At 41.9% G+C, this 19,549-nt stretch overlaps 1 protein-coding gene across 3 annotated transcripts in view; it reads left to right on the top strand.

Annotated features, from left to right (window-relative positions):
* Positions 1-19,549, top strand: part of Fndc3b (fibronectin type III domain containing 3B) — a 293,021-nt gene that overhangs the window by 139,983 nt on the left and 133,489 nt on the right. For all 3 annotated transcript variants that reach the window (XM_060378158.1, XM_060378156.1, XM_060378157.1), the window contains exon 4: positions 10,760-10,836. In XM_060378158.1, coding sequence (XP_060234141.1) covers positions 10,760-10,836 — 77 coding nt within the window. The remainder of the gene's footprint in view (positions 1-10,759; positions 10,837-19,549) is intronic.

Genomic DNA, 19,549 nt, shown 5'->3' with positions numbered 1-19,549 from the left:
TGTGTACTTCCAGGATATGAAGAAGCTCCTCAAGGATTCAGCTTGCAATTTCAAGAGTAATGCGATTACTAGCTTGTTTAGGGAAATGGGGCCTATCTTTAATAAATTCTAGATGTTTCTATGGGAAGTCAAAAAGCTTAATTTCAGAACACTTCCTATTAGTGAAGGGAAACCAATGACAGGATTATGGCAACACTGAATCCAGAGTGTCTGAGCTTGAAGTCCAGTGAGGAAGGGAGTAGGGTACCCTTGTTTAATCTCTTCCGGTTATCCTGATGTTTGTCATAGAAAGTGAATATAGTTTCTAATGTGTAAGACCTAATACTGGACCTGAAGATAGCTCCTCGCTGGTTTGGTAATGGGGGCTTAAATCTATCTATCTATCTATCTATCTATCTATCTATCTATCTATCTATCTATCTATCGATCATAGATCGATCTATGTAGCCATCCATCATTCACTTATTTATTTACTTAGTTATTCATTCATTTACTTATTTATTCGTTTGTTTATTTATTTGTTTAATATGTATGAGTGTTTTGTGTCTGTCTGTGCACCGTGTGCATGTTTTGAACTTGTAGAAGTCAGAAGAGGGTGTGGGACCTCCTGAAACTAGAGTTAAGAATGGTTATGAGACACCATGGGAGTACTGGGATCTGACTCCATCTCCTCTACAAGAGCAGCAAGTGGCCTCAACTGCTGAATCTTCTTTCCTGGCCCTATCAATAAGGATTTTGTGACTGTCTACAGAACCTTTGGATGCTCTCCATTGGCATTGGCCCCATGGGCATCATGTACAGAATCTGTCCTTCCCAATTTCTCTGTTTCTTCTAAGAATACACACTGTGTTTCAAGAATTCTGAATGACATACTTCCAGTCCTGTTGTGGTATTATTCAAATTGTCTTGCACACTATAATTGTCATTTGAGTGCAGTTAGGTAGCATTTGCCTTTTAATTGTAACTGATCCTTTTTCCTGATTGAGTACACTGGAAGAGGACAAATGGACTGGGTTATAGGTAAAGCACCAATTGCAAGTTAAGTGAATGGGTCACATAGAACAAGGATGTTTTCCTATGTTTAAATGATAAGGATTTTTTTTCCGGTGTGTATGTAGCTCCTGGGTGCATAATTTATGGTGTGGGGAAGGAGGGCAGTTCAGACTGGCTGGTGTACAACCCTAGCATATTAAACTTAGTAGGCTCCATAGCAACTGTAGGACTGTAATTTAGTAGGACTGTGACTTCCAGTCCTCATTGGAGACTAGGGTCATGAGAACTAGGCTGCATGTAGCTCTGTAGTGCCACTCTAGCCCAGCCTGGCCACTCTTGTGATTTCCGGGGTAATACTACCAACCCAGGGGATTTGTAGAGAGGCAGACCTACTCAAAAATATGTTGATGGGTTCTTAAAGATGGTAGGTAAAGACTTAGTCTCACAACCTGAGTTTGATCCTCAGGTTCCACATAGTAAATGGAGAGCAGGAACTTGGACTCTTTACACCATAGGAAAATAGTAATATTTCAGGGAACATGTACAAACAACAGCCTAAAGTGGAAGGATGGACGACTGGTCAACCTCACTGCTTGTCCAGATTGAGCAGGCTAAGTCTAGGGTAGACAGCTGGTGAATCTCTACCCTATAGAGATAGATGGGCCGTGGTAGGATCGGATGCATACAAACAAACACCATTCATGCATACACATAAAATATGCCTGAGCCTCTTGGCCTCTTGTCTTTTTTTGGACCACAGGAGGTTTTTTTTTTTTTTTGCTGTGGCTCTTCCTAATAAACACACATGACTTTTTTTTTTTTTTTTTCAAAAGAAAATTAACTCCTTTGGGAACCTTATTAATTTAGCAATGGTAAGATTTTACAGTGGGCAGTCCCCTTAAAGAACCTGCAGCATGGGACAATAAGAGGAAGCAACTTGTCATAGATGAGAGGTCACATAGAAGCAAGCATTTCTAAGAAAAACCTTTGAAACCATTTCACAAATAATACTGGCACTTAAAAAAAAAGTCATAACATTTAACTGAAATATAAAGAGGAAATGTAAAAGTACCTCTGAATTGTTTATTACATACATATTTTCCATGTCATAAGCTCCTATCACATTCTTTTTTATTGTTCTTGGGCAAGTTGTGGATAAAATCAGTCAAGTTAGTACACTGAATGATTAAATTTTTCTTAATAGTTTACATATATATATATATATATATACACACACACACACGCGCACACACATATAATATCATTGTTAATTTTTTAGCCAAATACAAAAATGACTTGACTGTTATGTGATTTTAATTATATAAAAATGAGTATAATCTTAAGAAGACTGAACTATTAAGGAAGAAAGCGTTCTTTCTTTCTTTTTCTTTTCTTTTCTTTTTTTTTTTTTCCCCTGGCCAGAGTAAGAGACTTGTCAGTTAGGAAGCTTTTTGCTACTATTTTGAATGTGCAGCCACAGGTAGAATCATCACATCATCTTTATATTCTTGGAAAGTTGAAATTTTGCTGACAATTTTTAAAAAGTGGTATTGAGTTCCTGTCCTCTCCAAATCTTACTATTTCCCACTTCTTACATAAGATTCTATGCACACTGCCCAACAGTTGGCCATAAGTTTCAGAACTCCACAAGGAGAGCAACAGAACCAGAAATTTGAACACCCCTTCCCAGAGACTCATACTCCAACCAAGTACCATGCATGGAGATAACTTAGAACCCCTGCACAGATGTAATCCATGGCAGTTAGTATCCAAGTGGGTTACAAAGTAATGGGAAGAGGGACTGCCTCTGACATAATCTGATTGGCCTGCTCTTTGATCACCTCCCCCTGAGGGGAGAGCAACCTTACCAGGCCACAGAAGATGACAATGCAGCCACTCCTGATGTGATCTGATAGACTAAGATCAGAAGGAAGGAGAGGAGGACTTCCCCTATCAGGGGACTTGGGGAGGGGCATTCGTGAAGGGGGTGGGAGGGTGGGATCAAGAGGGGAGAAGGGAGGGGCTTATGGGGGATACAAAGTGAAAAAAGTGTAATTAATAAAAATAAAAAAAATTTAAAAAGTGGTATTGAAATTAAAAAACAACTGATCGAATGCCTGATTATTCTGCCATTGGACTAGAGTAATGATGATGTAATTATTTTAAAACTATATGGTAAATTTCTGGAACATAACTGTAATATTTTAGAGATTGTCAGTGGTATCATTAAATTACTTATAAATATACAAACATGGGTATTTAAGTAATCAGAATAGTCTTCATTTGAACACCAAGAACTTAAGATCTCATTTGGCAGGCAGAGGTAGTACAAAACTCATTTGGTCTGGTGTCGGAGGGTCCTATTCGCAGGCTCTAACTCTGAAGTGGACTGAATTATCACTGTCATGGTTCATGAGTCCAGAGCTGGAAGCAGGAGCATTTTATTTTCAGTGGGCAGTTGGGCATTGTGTGGCAAAGCCACTGATGTGTTTGTTTCTGTTCCAACTTCAGTGTAAGAGACCAGGGCTATAATGATTCCCGTACACGGAACATACAGGGATGGACAGCAAGTGGTATTTTCAGAACGTACATATTAGAGATGCCCGCCGTTCCAGCCACGTCAGAGAAGGAGGGAAGAAAGGTGTTCCAAATAGTTTTCTTGCTGGCTGCCTGTAGGCTCCAACTGTCCAGGCAGCTGAAGGCCTCCTTTATGTAATTGAAGTGCCATGTAGTTTGCATGCCTGTTAGAAAGAGGTTCAGGGTGCTGCTTGTTAAGAAAGGAAAACTTTTTCCAATTTGGATTATTAAACAGTGGAAACTGCTGCATTTTGAGAAAGTGAAGTTGACTTTACCCGATGTGTTCTGCCATGTTGACTAGAGAGTGTTCATCAGTTCACACTTTCAAGTGGGAAGTGTCTGGACGACCATGTGTTCCACAAGGAAATTCTGAAAATATCTATTATGATCTTATTAACTGATCCAGGACTTGCAAGACTAAGTAAAGTCCCTGTCACATGAGCATGAAAGACTGTGCTTAGATCCCCGGCACCCGTTAACAGCCAAGCTTAGTGACATCCGCCTGTGGATTGGCAACAGGTTGCTCCCTGGAGCTTACTGGCTAGCCAGTTGGAGAGCATCGAGTTCCATGTTACACTTTTCCAGAGACCAGGTAGAAAGCAATCAAGAAAGACACTTCAATTTGAGTAGCTGGCCTCTGGACGAGCACACGTGTTTCCAACAGAACCACATGAATATATTCATAAGCCTATAGACACACACATGTTTGTACATGCACAAATAGTTTTCTGAAAGATTTTTATCACCTGACTCTTTTGCATAGGCACATAGGACTTTGTAATAAACTATCACAAGGCGCTCATAATCATAGAAAGAAATGCAATTATTGCACAAACTGCTTCTTAATATATATGTACATATAGTGCTTATTATCCTGTATTATATAAAATCCTATGATCAGTCTGTTGCTATGGAACAGATTTATCATGAGTAAAGCTGGAGAACTATTTTTAGACAAATTATACTCATCTCTGTTAGTTGAATTATATTCAATTAAATATCCACTATCAGGATAAAATTTATGGCACTCTGCTAATGTCCTGTTAGTTTTTTCTCTCCGTTTTAAAATATCATACTGCAAATAAGCCTCTGCTTATTGAAGGTAACTACAAATAAATTATATTTAAAGGATCTTGAATGTGCTTATTTTCCATAGGATTTATGTGTTTGTTGCTCTTTAGTATGTGCATTGTTATGTGTGCCGTGTCCAGGTGTGTGTGGGTGTGTATTCTACGATGAATGTGTGGTGCTTGAGAACAACTTTCAGGTGTCAGCCTTCACCTTTCCAAATTGTTTGGAGACAAGTTTTGTTTGTTTTGTTTTGTTTTGTTTGCCATCAGTCAGGCTGTCTACCCCAAAGCTCTGGAGACTCTCCTGCCTCTGCCTTGCCTTTCCCATCAGAGCTCTGGGAATGCAGGAGCTCTTCCTACTGCCTCCAGCTTTTATGTGGGCTCCAGAGAGTCCAGACTGGGTGTTCTCAGGCAAGCATCGTACCCACCATGCTGTCTCCCTACCTGCATCTTATTGCATTCTTCCTTGTTGCTTTTTCTTCTGAATTGATATTAGAACATCTGCCGCATATCTCTAGTCCTCGCATAGAGGAAGGGTGGGCATGGCAGCCCACTTGTCATTCCAGAACTTGGGCAGATGAGTTAGGGAATTCCCATGGCAAGCTGGACTAGCCGAATCGGCCATAACTGATTGTGAGAGACCATAGCTCAGTATGTAAAGTGGAGGGCGATTAGTGACAGCCTCTAGCCTCCGCATGCATGTGCCCACACTGACATATGTACTATAGGCATACAGCCCCATGCAAAGCAGATAGATGGATGGTCACGCGTGTACATGGCTTTGAAATGCTAACGCCATTTCAACGGTTTTGTCTGCAGTGTAGGAATTACTCGTAGGGACTGTAGATGGGAAGCAATCCGTCAGAAGCCATTTCTCAGTACTACCGAGTGTTGTCTGGGCATTCTTTAGAGATTTGGAGCTTGCAGGCTCCTGGCTGGCGTGTAAACAGGTAAATCCATGAATAATGCCGTCCGTAGTCTCATGTGGAAGACCAATCCAGGAAGTCTGAATTTGGGTGTCGTTGACAATCATAACTGACAGGGGGGTGTGAGATGTTTATCAAGTGTAGTGCAGATAAATCGTGTTCCTAATGTGGATTCAGAGAGCATGAAGGGCAGGGCCCCAAGAAATCAGAAACCAGTTTGAGCTTTGGATTGGAAATGAGACTGAACTCAATTGTCTTTCATGTTTGCAAGATTCAGCCTATACCGTTTCACGTGGGTCTTCTGCCTCACTCTTTTGCCATTTCTGTTGTCCAAGCATACCAAGAACCTACGCTTCTTGAGATGTCTGGACTGCAAGCCTGCATTGGTGCTCATAGACAGCGTCTGTCACAAACCTCAGGGCAAAGGCAGGGACCCAAACTGGCCTCTCCTTCCTCGACCGGCTCTTTGCATCCCTGCATTACTCACCTGCTTTCTCTCCATAGTTAGGAATGGAGGCGCTCCTTCTCTTTAATGTCCCTGTAGCCTTGGCTTCCTGCACAGTCTGACACCTATACTAGGTGTCTTGAATTCAACAAAGCAGCAGAAAGAGTTCCAAAAACCAGAGTTCAAGATTCACTTACAGGCCCCTGCCTGGAACCTGATCTCTTTGACCATCTTAAAGCTTTGCATCCATAATTCTGAACTCAAATATGGTTCTTTCAACCTGTGTTAGCACAGTGTTAGCGTGTGGTGAATGGCTCACCAGTTCCTATACCACACACTGCCAGTGGGAGGGCTTTAAATCTTCCTTCAGTACCAAGAGTAATTGCTATGTAACCCCAACACTGTTCACCTCTTTAAAAACATCGCTGAGCTCTGTGTGGTAGTTTGGTTGTTTTTATGGATCTGCTGTGAAATCCTGGTGCCTTTCCATTTCTTTCCACATCTTGCATAATAAATGCTTATTGAATTGAAATCAATAAAATATTAGGTAATATATTACAGCACTATATATTCACACAGAAACTATTTAGCTTGTTCTAAAGCACAGGCATTGTAAGGCCACCTGATAGTAGATTATTTATGTAGATGTCAAGTTGATTTAAACCAACGGAAGTTAAGATTTCAGTTTCAAGTCTTACACTGGCCTTGTACCTCAATTCTTAGAGGAGTGCCTTGAAAGAAAACCTACATTTTTAACTGAGGGGGCAGACAGATCCTGAGCCCTGACTTTTGAACTGAGAAGATAGAGTGGGCTGTTTTGGGCTTTATTGTCTGACTCAGCTTTGGATGTTGGTAGTGATTTACTTCAGGTGTATGCTCCGGAAGACTTCGCTATTATGATCATTTGCTTCTAAGGGCAATGGCTGGGCCAGACTAGAAATTCTGGTACTAAAGCCAGTGTCCAATATAGGAGACCCACTTTCAGAAAGTGAGGGCTGGTCCTTTGGCATCTAGCTGTCCCAGCACACTGAGAAAGTTAGGCATACCCAACTCTCAAGGTTTCCTAGAAACTGGTCCAAAACCAAGGAATTGGAGGAGAGAAAGGGCATGGTATGGTTAGGGATATGGGAATAGATACCAAATGAAAGGAAAACAACTGCCTGTTCCTTTTTTGTTTCTTATTGTCTAAGTTGTAATTATATATTGTATATAATTAAAAAACAGGGTACAGTTTTGCAGCTAAAAGATAGAAATATTGGGGAAAAACTGTGAAGGGCAAAACAAGTTACTTGCTCTCTTGGGCTCTCTGGGCAGTGAGTGATTCTGTTGGGATGCCTTCATTCACATCATTCCTGTCTCACTTAGATGCAGTGTTAAAGTTACTGAGCTAGCAATTTTTGTGGAGGTGCTGTTGAAGAGGCTCAGTCTGTGCCCCACCTTCCCTTCCTCTGAGCAACCCTTGAAGTTAGCGGGTGCTCCTCTCTTCAGGTAGCTGCTGTAGCAGAGGCCAGATACAAAGCCAGGCTTCTGTAGGGACAGGGCTGCATTCAAGTCAATGCTTAGCCTTTGGGAAATAAGTGTAGGTTGGAGAGAGCAGTATGCCTTCCTCATTTTGCTGGGACCAAAGGGATATGCTCAGCATCTGAAATGACACCTTGAGGGGCCGTGGGCTTGCATCAGTGTTTGAGGCCTTGTTTGCATATGTGATCCCCATCCTGAAACCCCTAGCTGACTGCAGATGGAATGCATCTACTGATCTCCGCATAGCAATGTTTGGAAATAGCATTGTCTCAATATGCACTAAGTCGTTACTGTTCAGTTCTGTCGTCTTACCTTTCATTGTTTATGTGCATAATGTTTCATTGTTATTATTATTCCTTTTTTTTCAGTGAAGTGAATGTATATAGTAGTTGTTTTCATTTCTTGGCATTTACCGAGTCACTGTGTTATGTTACCACCACTCCTATCTAGTTTTAGAGCATTTTCATGACTCCAGAAGAAACGCTCTACCTCGTGGGCAGGTGTTCTCTGACTCTCAGTTCTCCTCTTCTTCCTTTACCTTGCCCCTATGCTAGGCACCCACCGATCAGTTCTGCCTGCGTGGATTAATTGTTAGTGTTACTGTTATTACTTACGTACTGGGGATCAAACCCAGAGCCTCACACATTGTCAGCAAGCAGCTACCCAGTGACTCTGTATGGATTGATCTTCTTCCTAATGTTCCGTGTGATTAGAATCATATATAGTGTGTGCCAGTGGTGACTTCAGTATAATGTTTCTGAGGTTCATCCACTCATAGCAAAGTCAGTTCTGTGTTCCCTTTTATGGAGCAGGTACTGATGAATTTAGTCTTTAACCTGACCTTAGAAAGTGGGCATTTTTATTTTCACCTACAACTGTCGAGAAGTGAGGCTCAGGGAGACTGAATGAGTTCTTTGTTCACGGGCACACAGAGATGTGAGACCAGGTGGAGAGCCAGCTCCTAGCACCTGTTCTGTGGAGCCAAGTGCATGAATTTTTAGATTTCAAAGACAGCGCACTTCTTTTGTGAATCAATTCAAATAAGGATATAAAAGAAATGCTTGTATGTCTTGGTGGCCATGACAAAGATGCCGAAGCTGGTGAGGAACATGGACTTGGAAAGCAACACCTTTAGTGGTTGCCATGTAAGTTTAATTCTACTTAAAAATGACTTGGTGTAGTGCAATGATCCATTGTTTTGGTAAGGGGGCCTGGTAGAAATGGAATCCAGAGGCTTGAGAATGCAAAGCCCTCTGCCCCACCACTGAGCTGTGATGCGTGTCGTGCTCTTTTATGCTTTTGATGACAGACACACATGAGACCACTGGGTTTGTGAGGGTCGGGATGGTCAGTGGGTTCACTGACTTGATGAGTTGTCCATGAACACGCAGGGAGCCGTCATTGGGAATTTCCCTTGATGTCCTGCACCCTTTCTACACTTTTGCTGTCTGCTTGTAAACTCGGAGACCTGCTCATGCCCATCCTCTCCACCCTACTGTATCCTCTGCTGTGACAGTTACGAGACCGTGGTATGAAAGGTGTATCACGCTTACTTGTAAATGCAGTGACTCAGGGACAGGATTTGTCTCCTTTTGCCAAGTGAAGTGGCAAGTTTCTCTTGGGTTTTGTTCCAGCTGGGTGGTTTTCACTGCCAGCCACACAACACCCACCAAGAGAAAGCAAATAAACAGCACAGTGCTTGGAGCCAGGAAGTCGCACCTCCCAGTGAAACCCATGGCTCTGGGCTGATATTGGGGGTGGGTTGCTAACGCTCCGTGAGAGCTGGCTCCTGAAGATAAGTTCCAGGCTTTTCTTCACTTGTAGGGAAATTGTTGAATTGAAGGGTCCTTGGATGGATGTCTTGTTGTTTTTGGTATAGGACAGTTAGTTTGTGATGAAATATTAACTCAAACGACATTTTAGGTAACCGTTAACTTTGACATTCATTAGCTTGCCTTAATCGTATGATTAGTATTCATTGGTAGAGTGCTTGACTAGCAAGCACAAAGCGCCAGTATTGCATAAAACTGGGCATGGTGGGAGTTCCAGACCAGCCTGGGCTATATAAGACCCTGTCTCCAAAGCAGGGCTGGGTGGGCAGCTGAAACAACAACAAAAATACATTCATTGAATTAACTTCCATTGGTTTAATGTTTTACTCTGTAAAAGTAGAAATTCAGCATGAATATTCTTAATGATGCCTGGTTTTAGAAGATGATCTATTTTTATCCCTGTCTAATGTGAGACAGACCAAACAGCTGGTTGACTTTGTTTTAATTTTATTTATGATATTTGGGATTAAATCTGGGATATTTTTGGTTTTTCAGGACAGGGTTTCCCTTCGTAGCCTTGGCTGTCCTGGATTCGCTTTGTAGATCAGGCTGGCCTTGAACTCACAAAGCTCTGCCTGTCTCTGCCTCCCTGAGTGCTAGGATTATAGGGATGCACCACTGTGCCTGGCTGGATCTTATATATATATATATATATATATATATATATATATATATGACAAGTGTTATACCACTGAACTGTATCCCAAAGCCTTTTTAAAACACTCCAACTTTTTATTCTGAAGTATGGTTTTATAAAGCTGCCCAGGCAAGCCTTGAACTTGTGACTTTCCAGCCTTAGCCCATGCTCAGCTAGCTGGGATTCCAGGTCTGCATAACTGGGCCCAACTGGTTTGGAGTATTTTAAAGGTGTTATAGCTTTCACATTAATGGTAAGTTATAATAAATTATTGAAAATAAAAAATCATATAAAACCTTAAATCCAAAGCCTATAGGAGGTTTTGAACCTGAAGAATGTTCACTTCAAAATTTATTATATATTAATTAGAATACATTAAAAAACAAGTAGAGTTGGAGTTTGTAAGGAAGAGATTTGAACTGTTCTAGCACATTTTTTATAGTCAAGGGGGAAAAAAGCTTCTGTTCTATTTTGTTAGACTGGCTTTAACAGAATAGTTTTGGTTCATGGAATTTGTGGCTGTAGGGAATTGTTAAATATTAATAGAGGTGGTTATAACCTTCTTGCTGTTGCTGTTTTTATATACGTTTTGTTTGTTTCCTTGAGTTGTATAGCCAGGAAATTACCTCACCCATGGTTTCAGGTAGTTATGGCATGCCAGTTATTGAATAGAGACTTCACATATTAAAAATGGCAGTAATTATAGTTAATGCTCTGTGTCTCTTTATCTATTAACATTTTGCTCTTATATCTTTCAGGACCTGCTGAAGTTCCCATGATGTCACCCAATGGGTCCATTCCTCCCATTCATGTTCCTCCAGGTTACATCTCACAGGTATGACATTTGACTGGCATCTCTACTCACTAGTACGCCATTACTGTTCCAGCAAAATACATGTCAAGGCTCAACAAGCATCCTCCGTGAGTTAGTGTAGTTACAGTAACACTAGGGTTATGTCCTTGCTTGCTTTCTGTTGCCATGGTACCATGAAAGTGTACTACTCACTGGCTTGCTCCCAGTTTCACAGTTCAGCCACCTTTCTTATGTATCCCAGGCCTGCCTGCCTAGGGCATGCCACTCCCACAGTGAGCTGGGCCCCCCTTCATCAGTCAGTAATCAGAAGTTGTCCCTAACGCATGCCATGGGCCATCCGATGGAGGCATTTCCTCAGCTGAAATTCTCTTCTCTCAGTGTGTCAGGATGACTTCACATATAACCAGGAGAGAGTGCTGTCATTTTTATGGTACTGCTTGTTGCTTCCCAGGTCTTGAAGCTGGAAGTGCCAGAGTCAGAGAACAATACAGAAGGGTCAGTAGGCTGCCTACTATTAGTCCAGTTAGAGGCCTAATAGCTATGTGAAATTCCTCTATGGACCCTTCTGCTTTAGAATTCTCCTCACATCTTTCCCAGGACTCGAATATCTCAGGTTGGCATCAAACACACCATGTAGCCAGGGTTGACTTTAAACTCAGTATTTGACAGGATGGCCTCGAACTCTCGATCTTCCTTTCTGATTCTCTTGCCTCCATCTCTTGAATGCTGGGTTACAGGGGACCATTACCTCACCTAGCTCAAGATAAAAGTTTTAAAGGGGAAACTTTCCACATATGCCTGGATGAGAGGTAGACATTTAGAGTCAAGGTTTAGAGGACATGTGATGTTTGAGGTACCTGCAGTCCAGTGGCTGTCTGTATATTTTGAGTTTTGGTCCAAGCCTCAGCTAATTAGTATGCCTCACCATTTCTCACTAATTAAGCAGTTTTCTTCTTTCATCATTTGTTGGTTGTTTTCCAACTAGAAGGACATCGTATATACATTGGGAAAATTAGGAGAAAACTTCTGAAGGACAGAAAAAAAAATTACCTACAGTTGTGCTCAGAGATGATAATCGCTGTTAATATTTAGGGGCTCTTACTCCACATGCCCCCTCCTTTTAAGTTTTTTCTTGGAACCTCTAAGTATACCTTAAAACTACCTAGAAATCAGTAATTTTCCATTTTTAATTTTTGTGGGGTTGGGTTTTGTTTTGTTTTTTGTAGAAAGAAAAAAAATGGCACCTACTTAGGAAAATTGTAGAAGCTCAGGCAAGAATCAACAAAGATTTATCTTCCTTTGATGTGAAAAACAGCCATTTCTTCACCATGCCAGACACACTACAAACACTATAATTTCATCTTTTTTTTCACCCTTAATTTGATGTGATCCAATTTGACTTTTTTTTTTTTTAGTTGCCAGATTATTGGCCAGTTTTCCAACTGTTGTAAATAAATTACTTGTTTTACACAGGTCTTTGTGCATAAGAATCACTAGAGGGAAAAAGAAAAAAAGGGTGCAGGCCAGCCTCTGACGTGTGTGTGTGTGTGTGTGTGTGTGTGTGCGCGCGCGCATGTGCGTGTATTTGATGGGAAGGTGGAGTGATGGGTGATATTTATGTTACCAAGCGATTAATAGGAATAAGGACTGTCAGAGTTCTGTTCTGTCCCATGCTCATTTATTCTGAGAAAATGTTTCATTCTATTGAACGCAGTATGGTTCTCACCATTATGACAGCAAAAATAACACCTCCCATTATGCTAAAGGCCATTAAGGAATAGTTAAAATTGGACACTGTAATGGGGGAGAAGCTGTGCTTAAAAGTGTGCCTTTTCTTGCTAGTGGTGTTGCTGTCGTATTAAACACACAGCAATTATTGGGAATCCTAGGAGGGAAAAAGAGAGGAATTTTCTGCCTTAGGATATTTGTGATTCTGAAAACCTATTAAAATTAAAGCAGGAAGGGTAAGAGGAGAGCTGAGCCTCATGATTGAAGCACATTGTCAGTCCTTCCCAGTGGACAGTTCTGATGGAAAACACTAGACGATCTGGAAGACTACAGGAAGAATGGATTAACAGTGACTTAGGTTTGAAAAGGAAGAGGAGGAAGCAGTCTGTGAGGCTTGTGGCCACTTGTGTTTGGTAGATGACTTTTCAGGGCCAGGAGCTGAAATGAGCAAGGGCAAGACCTCTGTCCCTGAGCTCGGAGCTCCGTTTCAGCTGGCTTTAGAGCACAGAATGCACTTGACAGCTTACTCACCTTCAGCAATATGTTGTTTCTTTAATAAAACATCACCGTGAAGTGTCTGAGAAAAACAGATAGTTAATACAGAAGTTGAATTTAGAAGGCAGTAGAATGCATGTGTGTCTTCCAGGGCTGCACAGTTTCACAGTTCAAAGGAACAAGGACAGTGGGACCCAGGGAAAAACATTTGGGGAAGCTTGTCATCACTAAGACATCTAAGGAGCAAAAATCATAGTTGTCACAAAGTTGTGGGACGAAAGTGTGTCTTAGTTTAGATTATTATTGCTGTAACAAAACCATGACCAAAGCGATTTGGGGAGGAAAGGATTCATTTGGTTCACACTTCCATATTCATCATCAAAGGAAGTCAGGACAGGAGCTCAGACAGAACAGGAACTCGGCAGGGCAGGAACCAGGAGGCAGGAGCCGATGCAGAGGCCATAGAGGGGTGCTGCTTGCTGGCTTTCTCATTATGGCTTGCTCAGCCTACTTTCTTATAAAACCCAGGACCACTAGCTTAGGGGTAGACCCACCTACCATGGGCTGTGCCCTCCCCCCATCCCCCATGATCACTAATCAAGAAAATGCTTTCCAGCCAGATCTTATGGAAGCATTTTCTCAATTGAGGTTCCCCCCTTTCAGATAACTGTAGTTTGTATATCAAGTTGGCATAAAGTCTAGCTAGCAGAGAAAGCATCTTAACATTAAAAACAGAGAGAAGTCTGACTTCAGCAGGATGCTCATCAGGAACGCTTAGAATCGGACTGGACTGCTCAGTTCCATTTCCTCCCCAATGTCCAATCCTGAAGCACACATGGGTGTCTTACCTAGAGTCTAGAAACCACTTAGAAAAGTAGAGTTATGAAGCCTGGTAGGTGAGGCCGTTGTCACTCATGCTTGCTCACCTTCATACTGTTCTGTCCATATTTCAGCATTTGTTTCTGGACAATAACGTTCCGTAGTGGTGTGCACTTGTGCCCATTGTTTTGCCATCTGAAATACTCAGAACTCCTGTTTGTCTAGCAGTTCAGCCATGCTTTCTGGCCCAACGGTCCTCCTAGTAGAGGAAATCCTGTAAGAATGGCCAATCCGGAATAGCCATTCTGTTTTTTTCAACACCGAAGGGTGCTTAGAGTGTAATACACTTCATATATATCCCAAAGAGCTGTTGTGACTTCGTGTAAATTGTATCTTAATACATAGCATATTGGCCATCACACAACAGGCTTAAGGAATGCATATATGAAATTTGGGATGGATTGGGGAGGCAGCTTGGCCACTAATATGCACATCGCATAATGTTTTGCTCAGTGACAGACTTAACGTATGGCAATCGTCCTGTGGGAGTGTATCCAACAGTGACTAGGAGAACTGCCTGACAAGCATTTCTTAGAACATATCCTATTTGTTATGTGATAATAATTATATGAGAGAGGTTTAGGTAGAATAATAGAATGCCTAATATCTTAAAAATAGCAAGACAGTGGTCTGTGCCTGCACGTTTTGAAACATTCAAAGTATACTTAAGGAAAAAGAGAATATCAAGATAATCCAGTTGAGGTTAAAATTTCTGCTGTTGGTGCTGGAATAACTAGATCCTCACACCTATAAAATTAATGACATTGAACCTTCACCTCACATCCTTTACAAATACCAACTCACAATGGATTGGACACAAAAATAAAAAAAATTAAAATTACAAAATTTGGGAGTAGACTTTCATAATCCATCATTAGATGTGATGGATTCCTAAATATGACAGCATGAACCATAAAGAAAAAAGAGAAAGGGTGAGGTTAACTGCGTACAAATTGAATTTGTTGTCTTTCAGAAGATATTACAAGAAAAGTCCAGAGACAGCTAAAAATAGAAGATATGTGTAAATTACATAGGAAGGGACACCTAGCGATAATATGTGAAGAACTTTGACGACTCAAGAATGAAAAGACAAAACAATCCAAAAGTGGGCCATGTGGATTGAGAGCTTAGGGCCTGACACGGTCTCAGTAAACCAGAGACTGGAGGTGCATCTCAGAGGCAGAACATATGCCCTATACATCCAAGGCCCTCAGTTCATATCCAGCACTGCAAAAGTACCAATCAACCAAATTAATCGATGACGGAGGGCTTAGACATTCTCTACTGTGGTGACATACAAGGCCAGTGAGGACTTGAGAAGGTCTTTAGCATGCACTATACACTCTGAGATGGCTGTAATGAAAGAGAGAGAGAATACCAAAAATTAGTAAGGATAAGAAATAGGAGCTACTATATGCACCATATACTGTGCATATACACACACACACACACACACATACATACGTACACACACACACACACACACACACACACACACACAGTATATATAGTAGTGTTTGAGAATTCATCCCCTCTGGACAATAGTCTCAAATGACTAAACAGGGTTAACCTGTTTATGACACATATGACCCAGCAGCAGCAGCATCCTTAGGGGTGCAAGCAGAAAGAGACTTTACAAACACGCTGATCACAGTGACTTCGGGGTGGGAACAACCCCCACGTCTGTCAGCTCATGAATGGCGAAGTGTCCACAATAGATGCATACTCAGCCATGAGAATGAAGTGGCATTCTGTTAAAAAAAAACCCAGCTAAATCTTCGAAATAGTGTGCTACTTGAAAAGCAGCTAGGTGCAAGCTGCAGACAGTGCCATCCTGTTTATGTGAAATTTCTACAGTTAGCATGTCCACAGAGACCTAGTGATTGCCAGCGGCTGCGGAGGGAGTAATGGGGAGTGACTAACTGCTGGGAGCCATGTGATCAGTAAAGAAACTGTTCAGAAAGCACATACTGATGGCGTTCAAGCCTGTGACTATGCCAAAATCTACTAAAGCAAACATTTCAAAGGATGGACCTTCTGCGGTGTAAATCACATTCAAGAAAGCATATTTCCAATGAAAGGGGAGGCAGTGATAATCTTACTACAGCTAAGAAAAGGCAAATAATAATGGTAGCTGGGGAGTGCCTCACTCACCCCCGAGGTGCCTTTGGTGTGCAGGGGTGGGAGTTTCTGGGACAGGGCAGATTGTGCTGAGTGGGTTGGTTATGACTGTAATTTTTACAATCCTGTCTACATATGAGGAGCCTCAGACCTCAAACCAGGCACTCCTGAATGTACTGGGTTCCTCTCCTTTGTCCGAAGTCTAGCAGTCAGAACCAGAGCCCGCCTTGATAGAGGCATGCCTGCCTGGCAGGTCCAGTGTCTGGGTGCAGTATGCCTGCTGTGTGTCTCCAGTACACAAGTGCCTGCTCCTCTTGTGTGCATGGTCTGCTGGTGTGAGAGAATTGAAGAGGGAGGCAAGCAGATGATTAAAGCTGTGTTAACACTTCTCGAATAGGGCGGGAAATGGCGTTGTAATTGAGGAGCGAAAACCTTTTAAAGACAAATGGATACATTCAATAAATGCATAAAACGCACATGTCAGCCTTGTGGAGATAGTTCAGAGAAAGACAGATGGGTAAGCACAGCTGCAGATGGGGAGGTGCTGCCAGTGGTACAGCCTGCATTTCTTCGGGTGAGAAGGTCTGCCCCAGGGACCCAAGAGCCCAGTGGACTGAGCCACTGGGATCCTGTCATCTGACTTGATTGTCTCTGATAGAGTGGGACTGAACTTGACACAGTTGGTGTTTGTGTGTGTGTGTGTGTGTGTGTGTGTGTGTGTGTGTGATGCTTTAATTTTGATTGGATTATGGAGTTGAGGATGATCTGAGAAAAAGTTCACCTGACCTTCTCAACTTGAGAGAAACGGCGCAGCTGTTAGAAAGTACACAGGCATGGCTGTTTGTTGGTTCCTTTCTGTTCTAAGGAAGTATTTGACAAAAGCGACAGTCTGACATAGCAGGGGCGGCGAGGAGGCAAGAGCATGATGTAGCTGGTCACGCAGCATCCTCAGTCAGAAAGGAAGAAGAGATGACTGCCTCTGTCCAGCTCTTTTTCTCGTCTTTTATTCAGTGTGAGACGCCAGGCTGTGAAACAGTACCGCCCTCACTTAGGATATCCTTCCTTAATTAACAGGATATAGAAATTGCTGCAAAGATGAGCTGTTTCTGCAGATTCTGAATCACTACAAGCTTACAGTCTGCAATGAGCATTACAAAGGGAACTTAGTTCTTTCCTAGTCACTGCTTTGGCCTCCCTAACGTAAAACATCCAGAGCTGTGGGTCTCAACCTGTGGGTTACGAGCCCATTTTTTGGTGTTGAATGACAAGAGTCTCCTAAGGTCATTGGAGAACACAGATATTTACATTATGATTCATTACAGCAGCATTTGAAACAGTTTTATGATTGGGGGTCACCACAACGCGAGGAACTATATTAAAGGGTTGAAGAATGAGGAAGGTTGAGAACCGCTGCTTCTGAGGGTAGGAATTGGGTCAGACAGGACTAGTACTACATTTGGAAATAATGTGGCCATCAGTGGAGGCCTCCATTCAGATTTGTGATCAGTTCTCAGATAACTCTCCCAACTTTCTTTTGCTGAGCACACGAGTGCCTACTTGATGTGGTAGAAATTGTAGCATTCCATACAGGCATCATAATGAAAAGACTTCTGGGTAAATCCAGAGTCGGGCAGGGCCTGCCGTGCTCAGTGTGCATTATAGACTGCAACAGTTTTCCTTTCATTTTATATTGACCGTAGTTCTGTTTTTTTCCCCCTTCCATCAATAGCTTTTCGGATAGTTTATGTGTAAAAATGTCTTCAGCAGATGCCCTAAGCCTTATTTTTCACCTTTTGAACGAGTTTATGATGGCTTCTTCAAGTGTCATAGGAAAGCTTCATACTGACCCAGAGATCTAAAACACATATGGAAAGAGTTGAAACACCCAAGTGAGTGCTGTGTCATTTGGGAAACCATTCTTCCTTCTATAGATTGACTAATGTAGTAAAGAAACAGCATTGGTCAAATTGAGTATCTTCTTACGATGATAACAGAGGTATGCTCTGTACCTCTATCCATCCTTTAGGGGCATTAGTTAATAGGTCAGTACTCATTGAAACTATATATTCCCTAGCCTGGGAAGAGAAAAGAAATAGTTGGAAAATTTTTGATGAAAAGATTGTTTAGTTATTCTCCACAGCTGTGCAGCAATCAGAAGCCCCCATGGAGCAGCCACGGGCTGATTATATAAAGTTACAGATTAATAAGCTTATATAAAAGCATTAGCTCAGGCTGCTCCCTTTTTATAACCACAGTCTGTGCATGAGCCATGCTTTCTTCCACCCTTAGCATTGCGAAAGCCATGAGCAGAAGGGAGCGTAAGTAACCAGGGGTTGCCCTCTGCCTCAACAGTTTAGAGTCAGGCCTACTTGGCTACCAGTCATAAGAAAATTGGACCCTTGCAAGCCCTGGGTGTGCTAAAGAAACTTCTGTAGGGAGCACAGGCCTATTCTAAAGCATCTGAGTATGCCTGAAAGAGGGCAGAGCAGCTGGGATAGTCACTTTCCATTATTAGTGGCTTTGTGCCTGTTTGTTCTTTCATCTATGCCTTATGTTTTAAGAGAAACAATTACAGAATTAAAGGAGTGTGCCCCAAACTGCTCCTTGCCACAAAGTGGCATGCAGTTTTCTTCTTCCTGCCTTCTCTCCATCTCCCTGCCCAGCGTTTTCTCTTTTGTATTCTTTCTTTTGTTCCTGTGATCCTGACATCACGGGATCACAGAATACAGGGTCAGCGGGAGAGCTCACAGACCCAGGTGGAGCCCTGTGCCAGTGAGTTACTTATTCGGATGCATCTCTTGTTTGAGCACTTGTCATTGCTGTATTTTAACACTGGAGCTCTATAGAGATGGGACATTTCTATTACCGTTCATCAATGGATTGACACCCAGTCCTCTGAAAAGTGCCTGGCATATCACAGGCATTTACCAACACTTGCTAAATGGTTGTATAGAGGGAGGAAAAAAATTGAGGGCCTTTTGAGTCCATTTAATCCGAAACCAGGCAATTCTGTTTGTTTTGTACTTTAACACAATGCATACCTACATCTACAAAGCCATCCTGAGCTATAACAGAGCACAGCCCTTTGTCATTTACTATTCTCTTGGCTAGAATTGTGATCTTTACTTACATGCAAGAACTGTAGTTCATGTTCGTGGTTTCTAAGTTACATCCAGAAAGAGTGTCTCAATTACTTGTATTACACTGTACATATTACATTTGATTGCAGTACAGTTATTAAAGTATGTCCTTCTATATTAATAACTTTTTTGTCATATCTGAATTTTTAAAAACTTATATTTAATTTTAGTTATGTGTACCAGTGTGTCCCTGCTTGTCTGTTTATGCACCATGGGCATGAAGCACCCACAGAGGCCATAAGAGGTCATCAGGCCTCCTGGAACTAGAATTAGGTGATTGTGAGATGTTGTGTAGGTGCTGAGGATTGAATCCTGGTCCTCTGGGAGAGCAGCAAGTGTTCTTAACCACTGAGCCATCTCTCCAGCCCACT

Source organism: Meriones unguiculatus, chromosome 2 (genome assembly GCF_030254825.1).
Source record: "Meriones unguiculatus strain TT.TT164.6M chromosome 2, Bangor_MerUng_6.1, whole genome shotgun sequence".
Lineage (NCBI taxonomy): Eukaryota > Metazoa > Chordata > Mammalia > Rodentia > Muridae > Meriones > Meriones unguiculatus.
The sequence above is the reverse complement of the archived record's forward strand: the minus strand, read 5'-3'. Positions and strand labels throughout refer to the sequence as shown.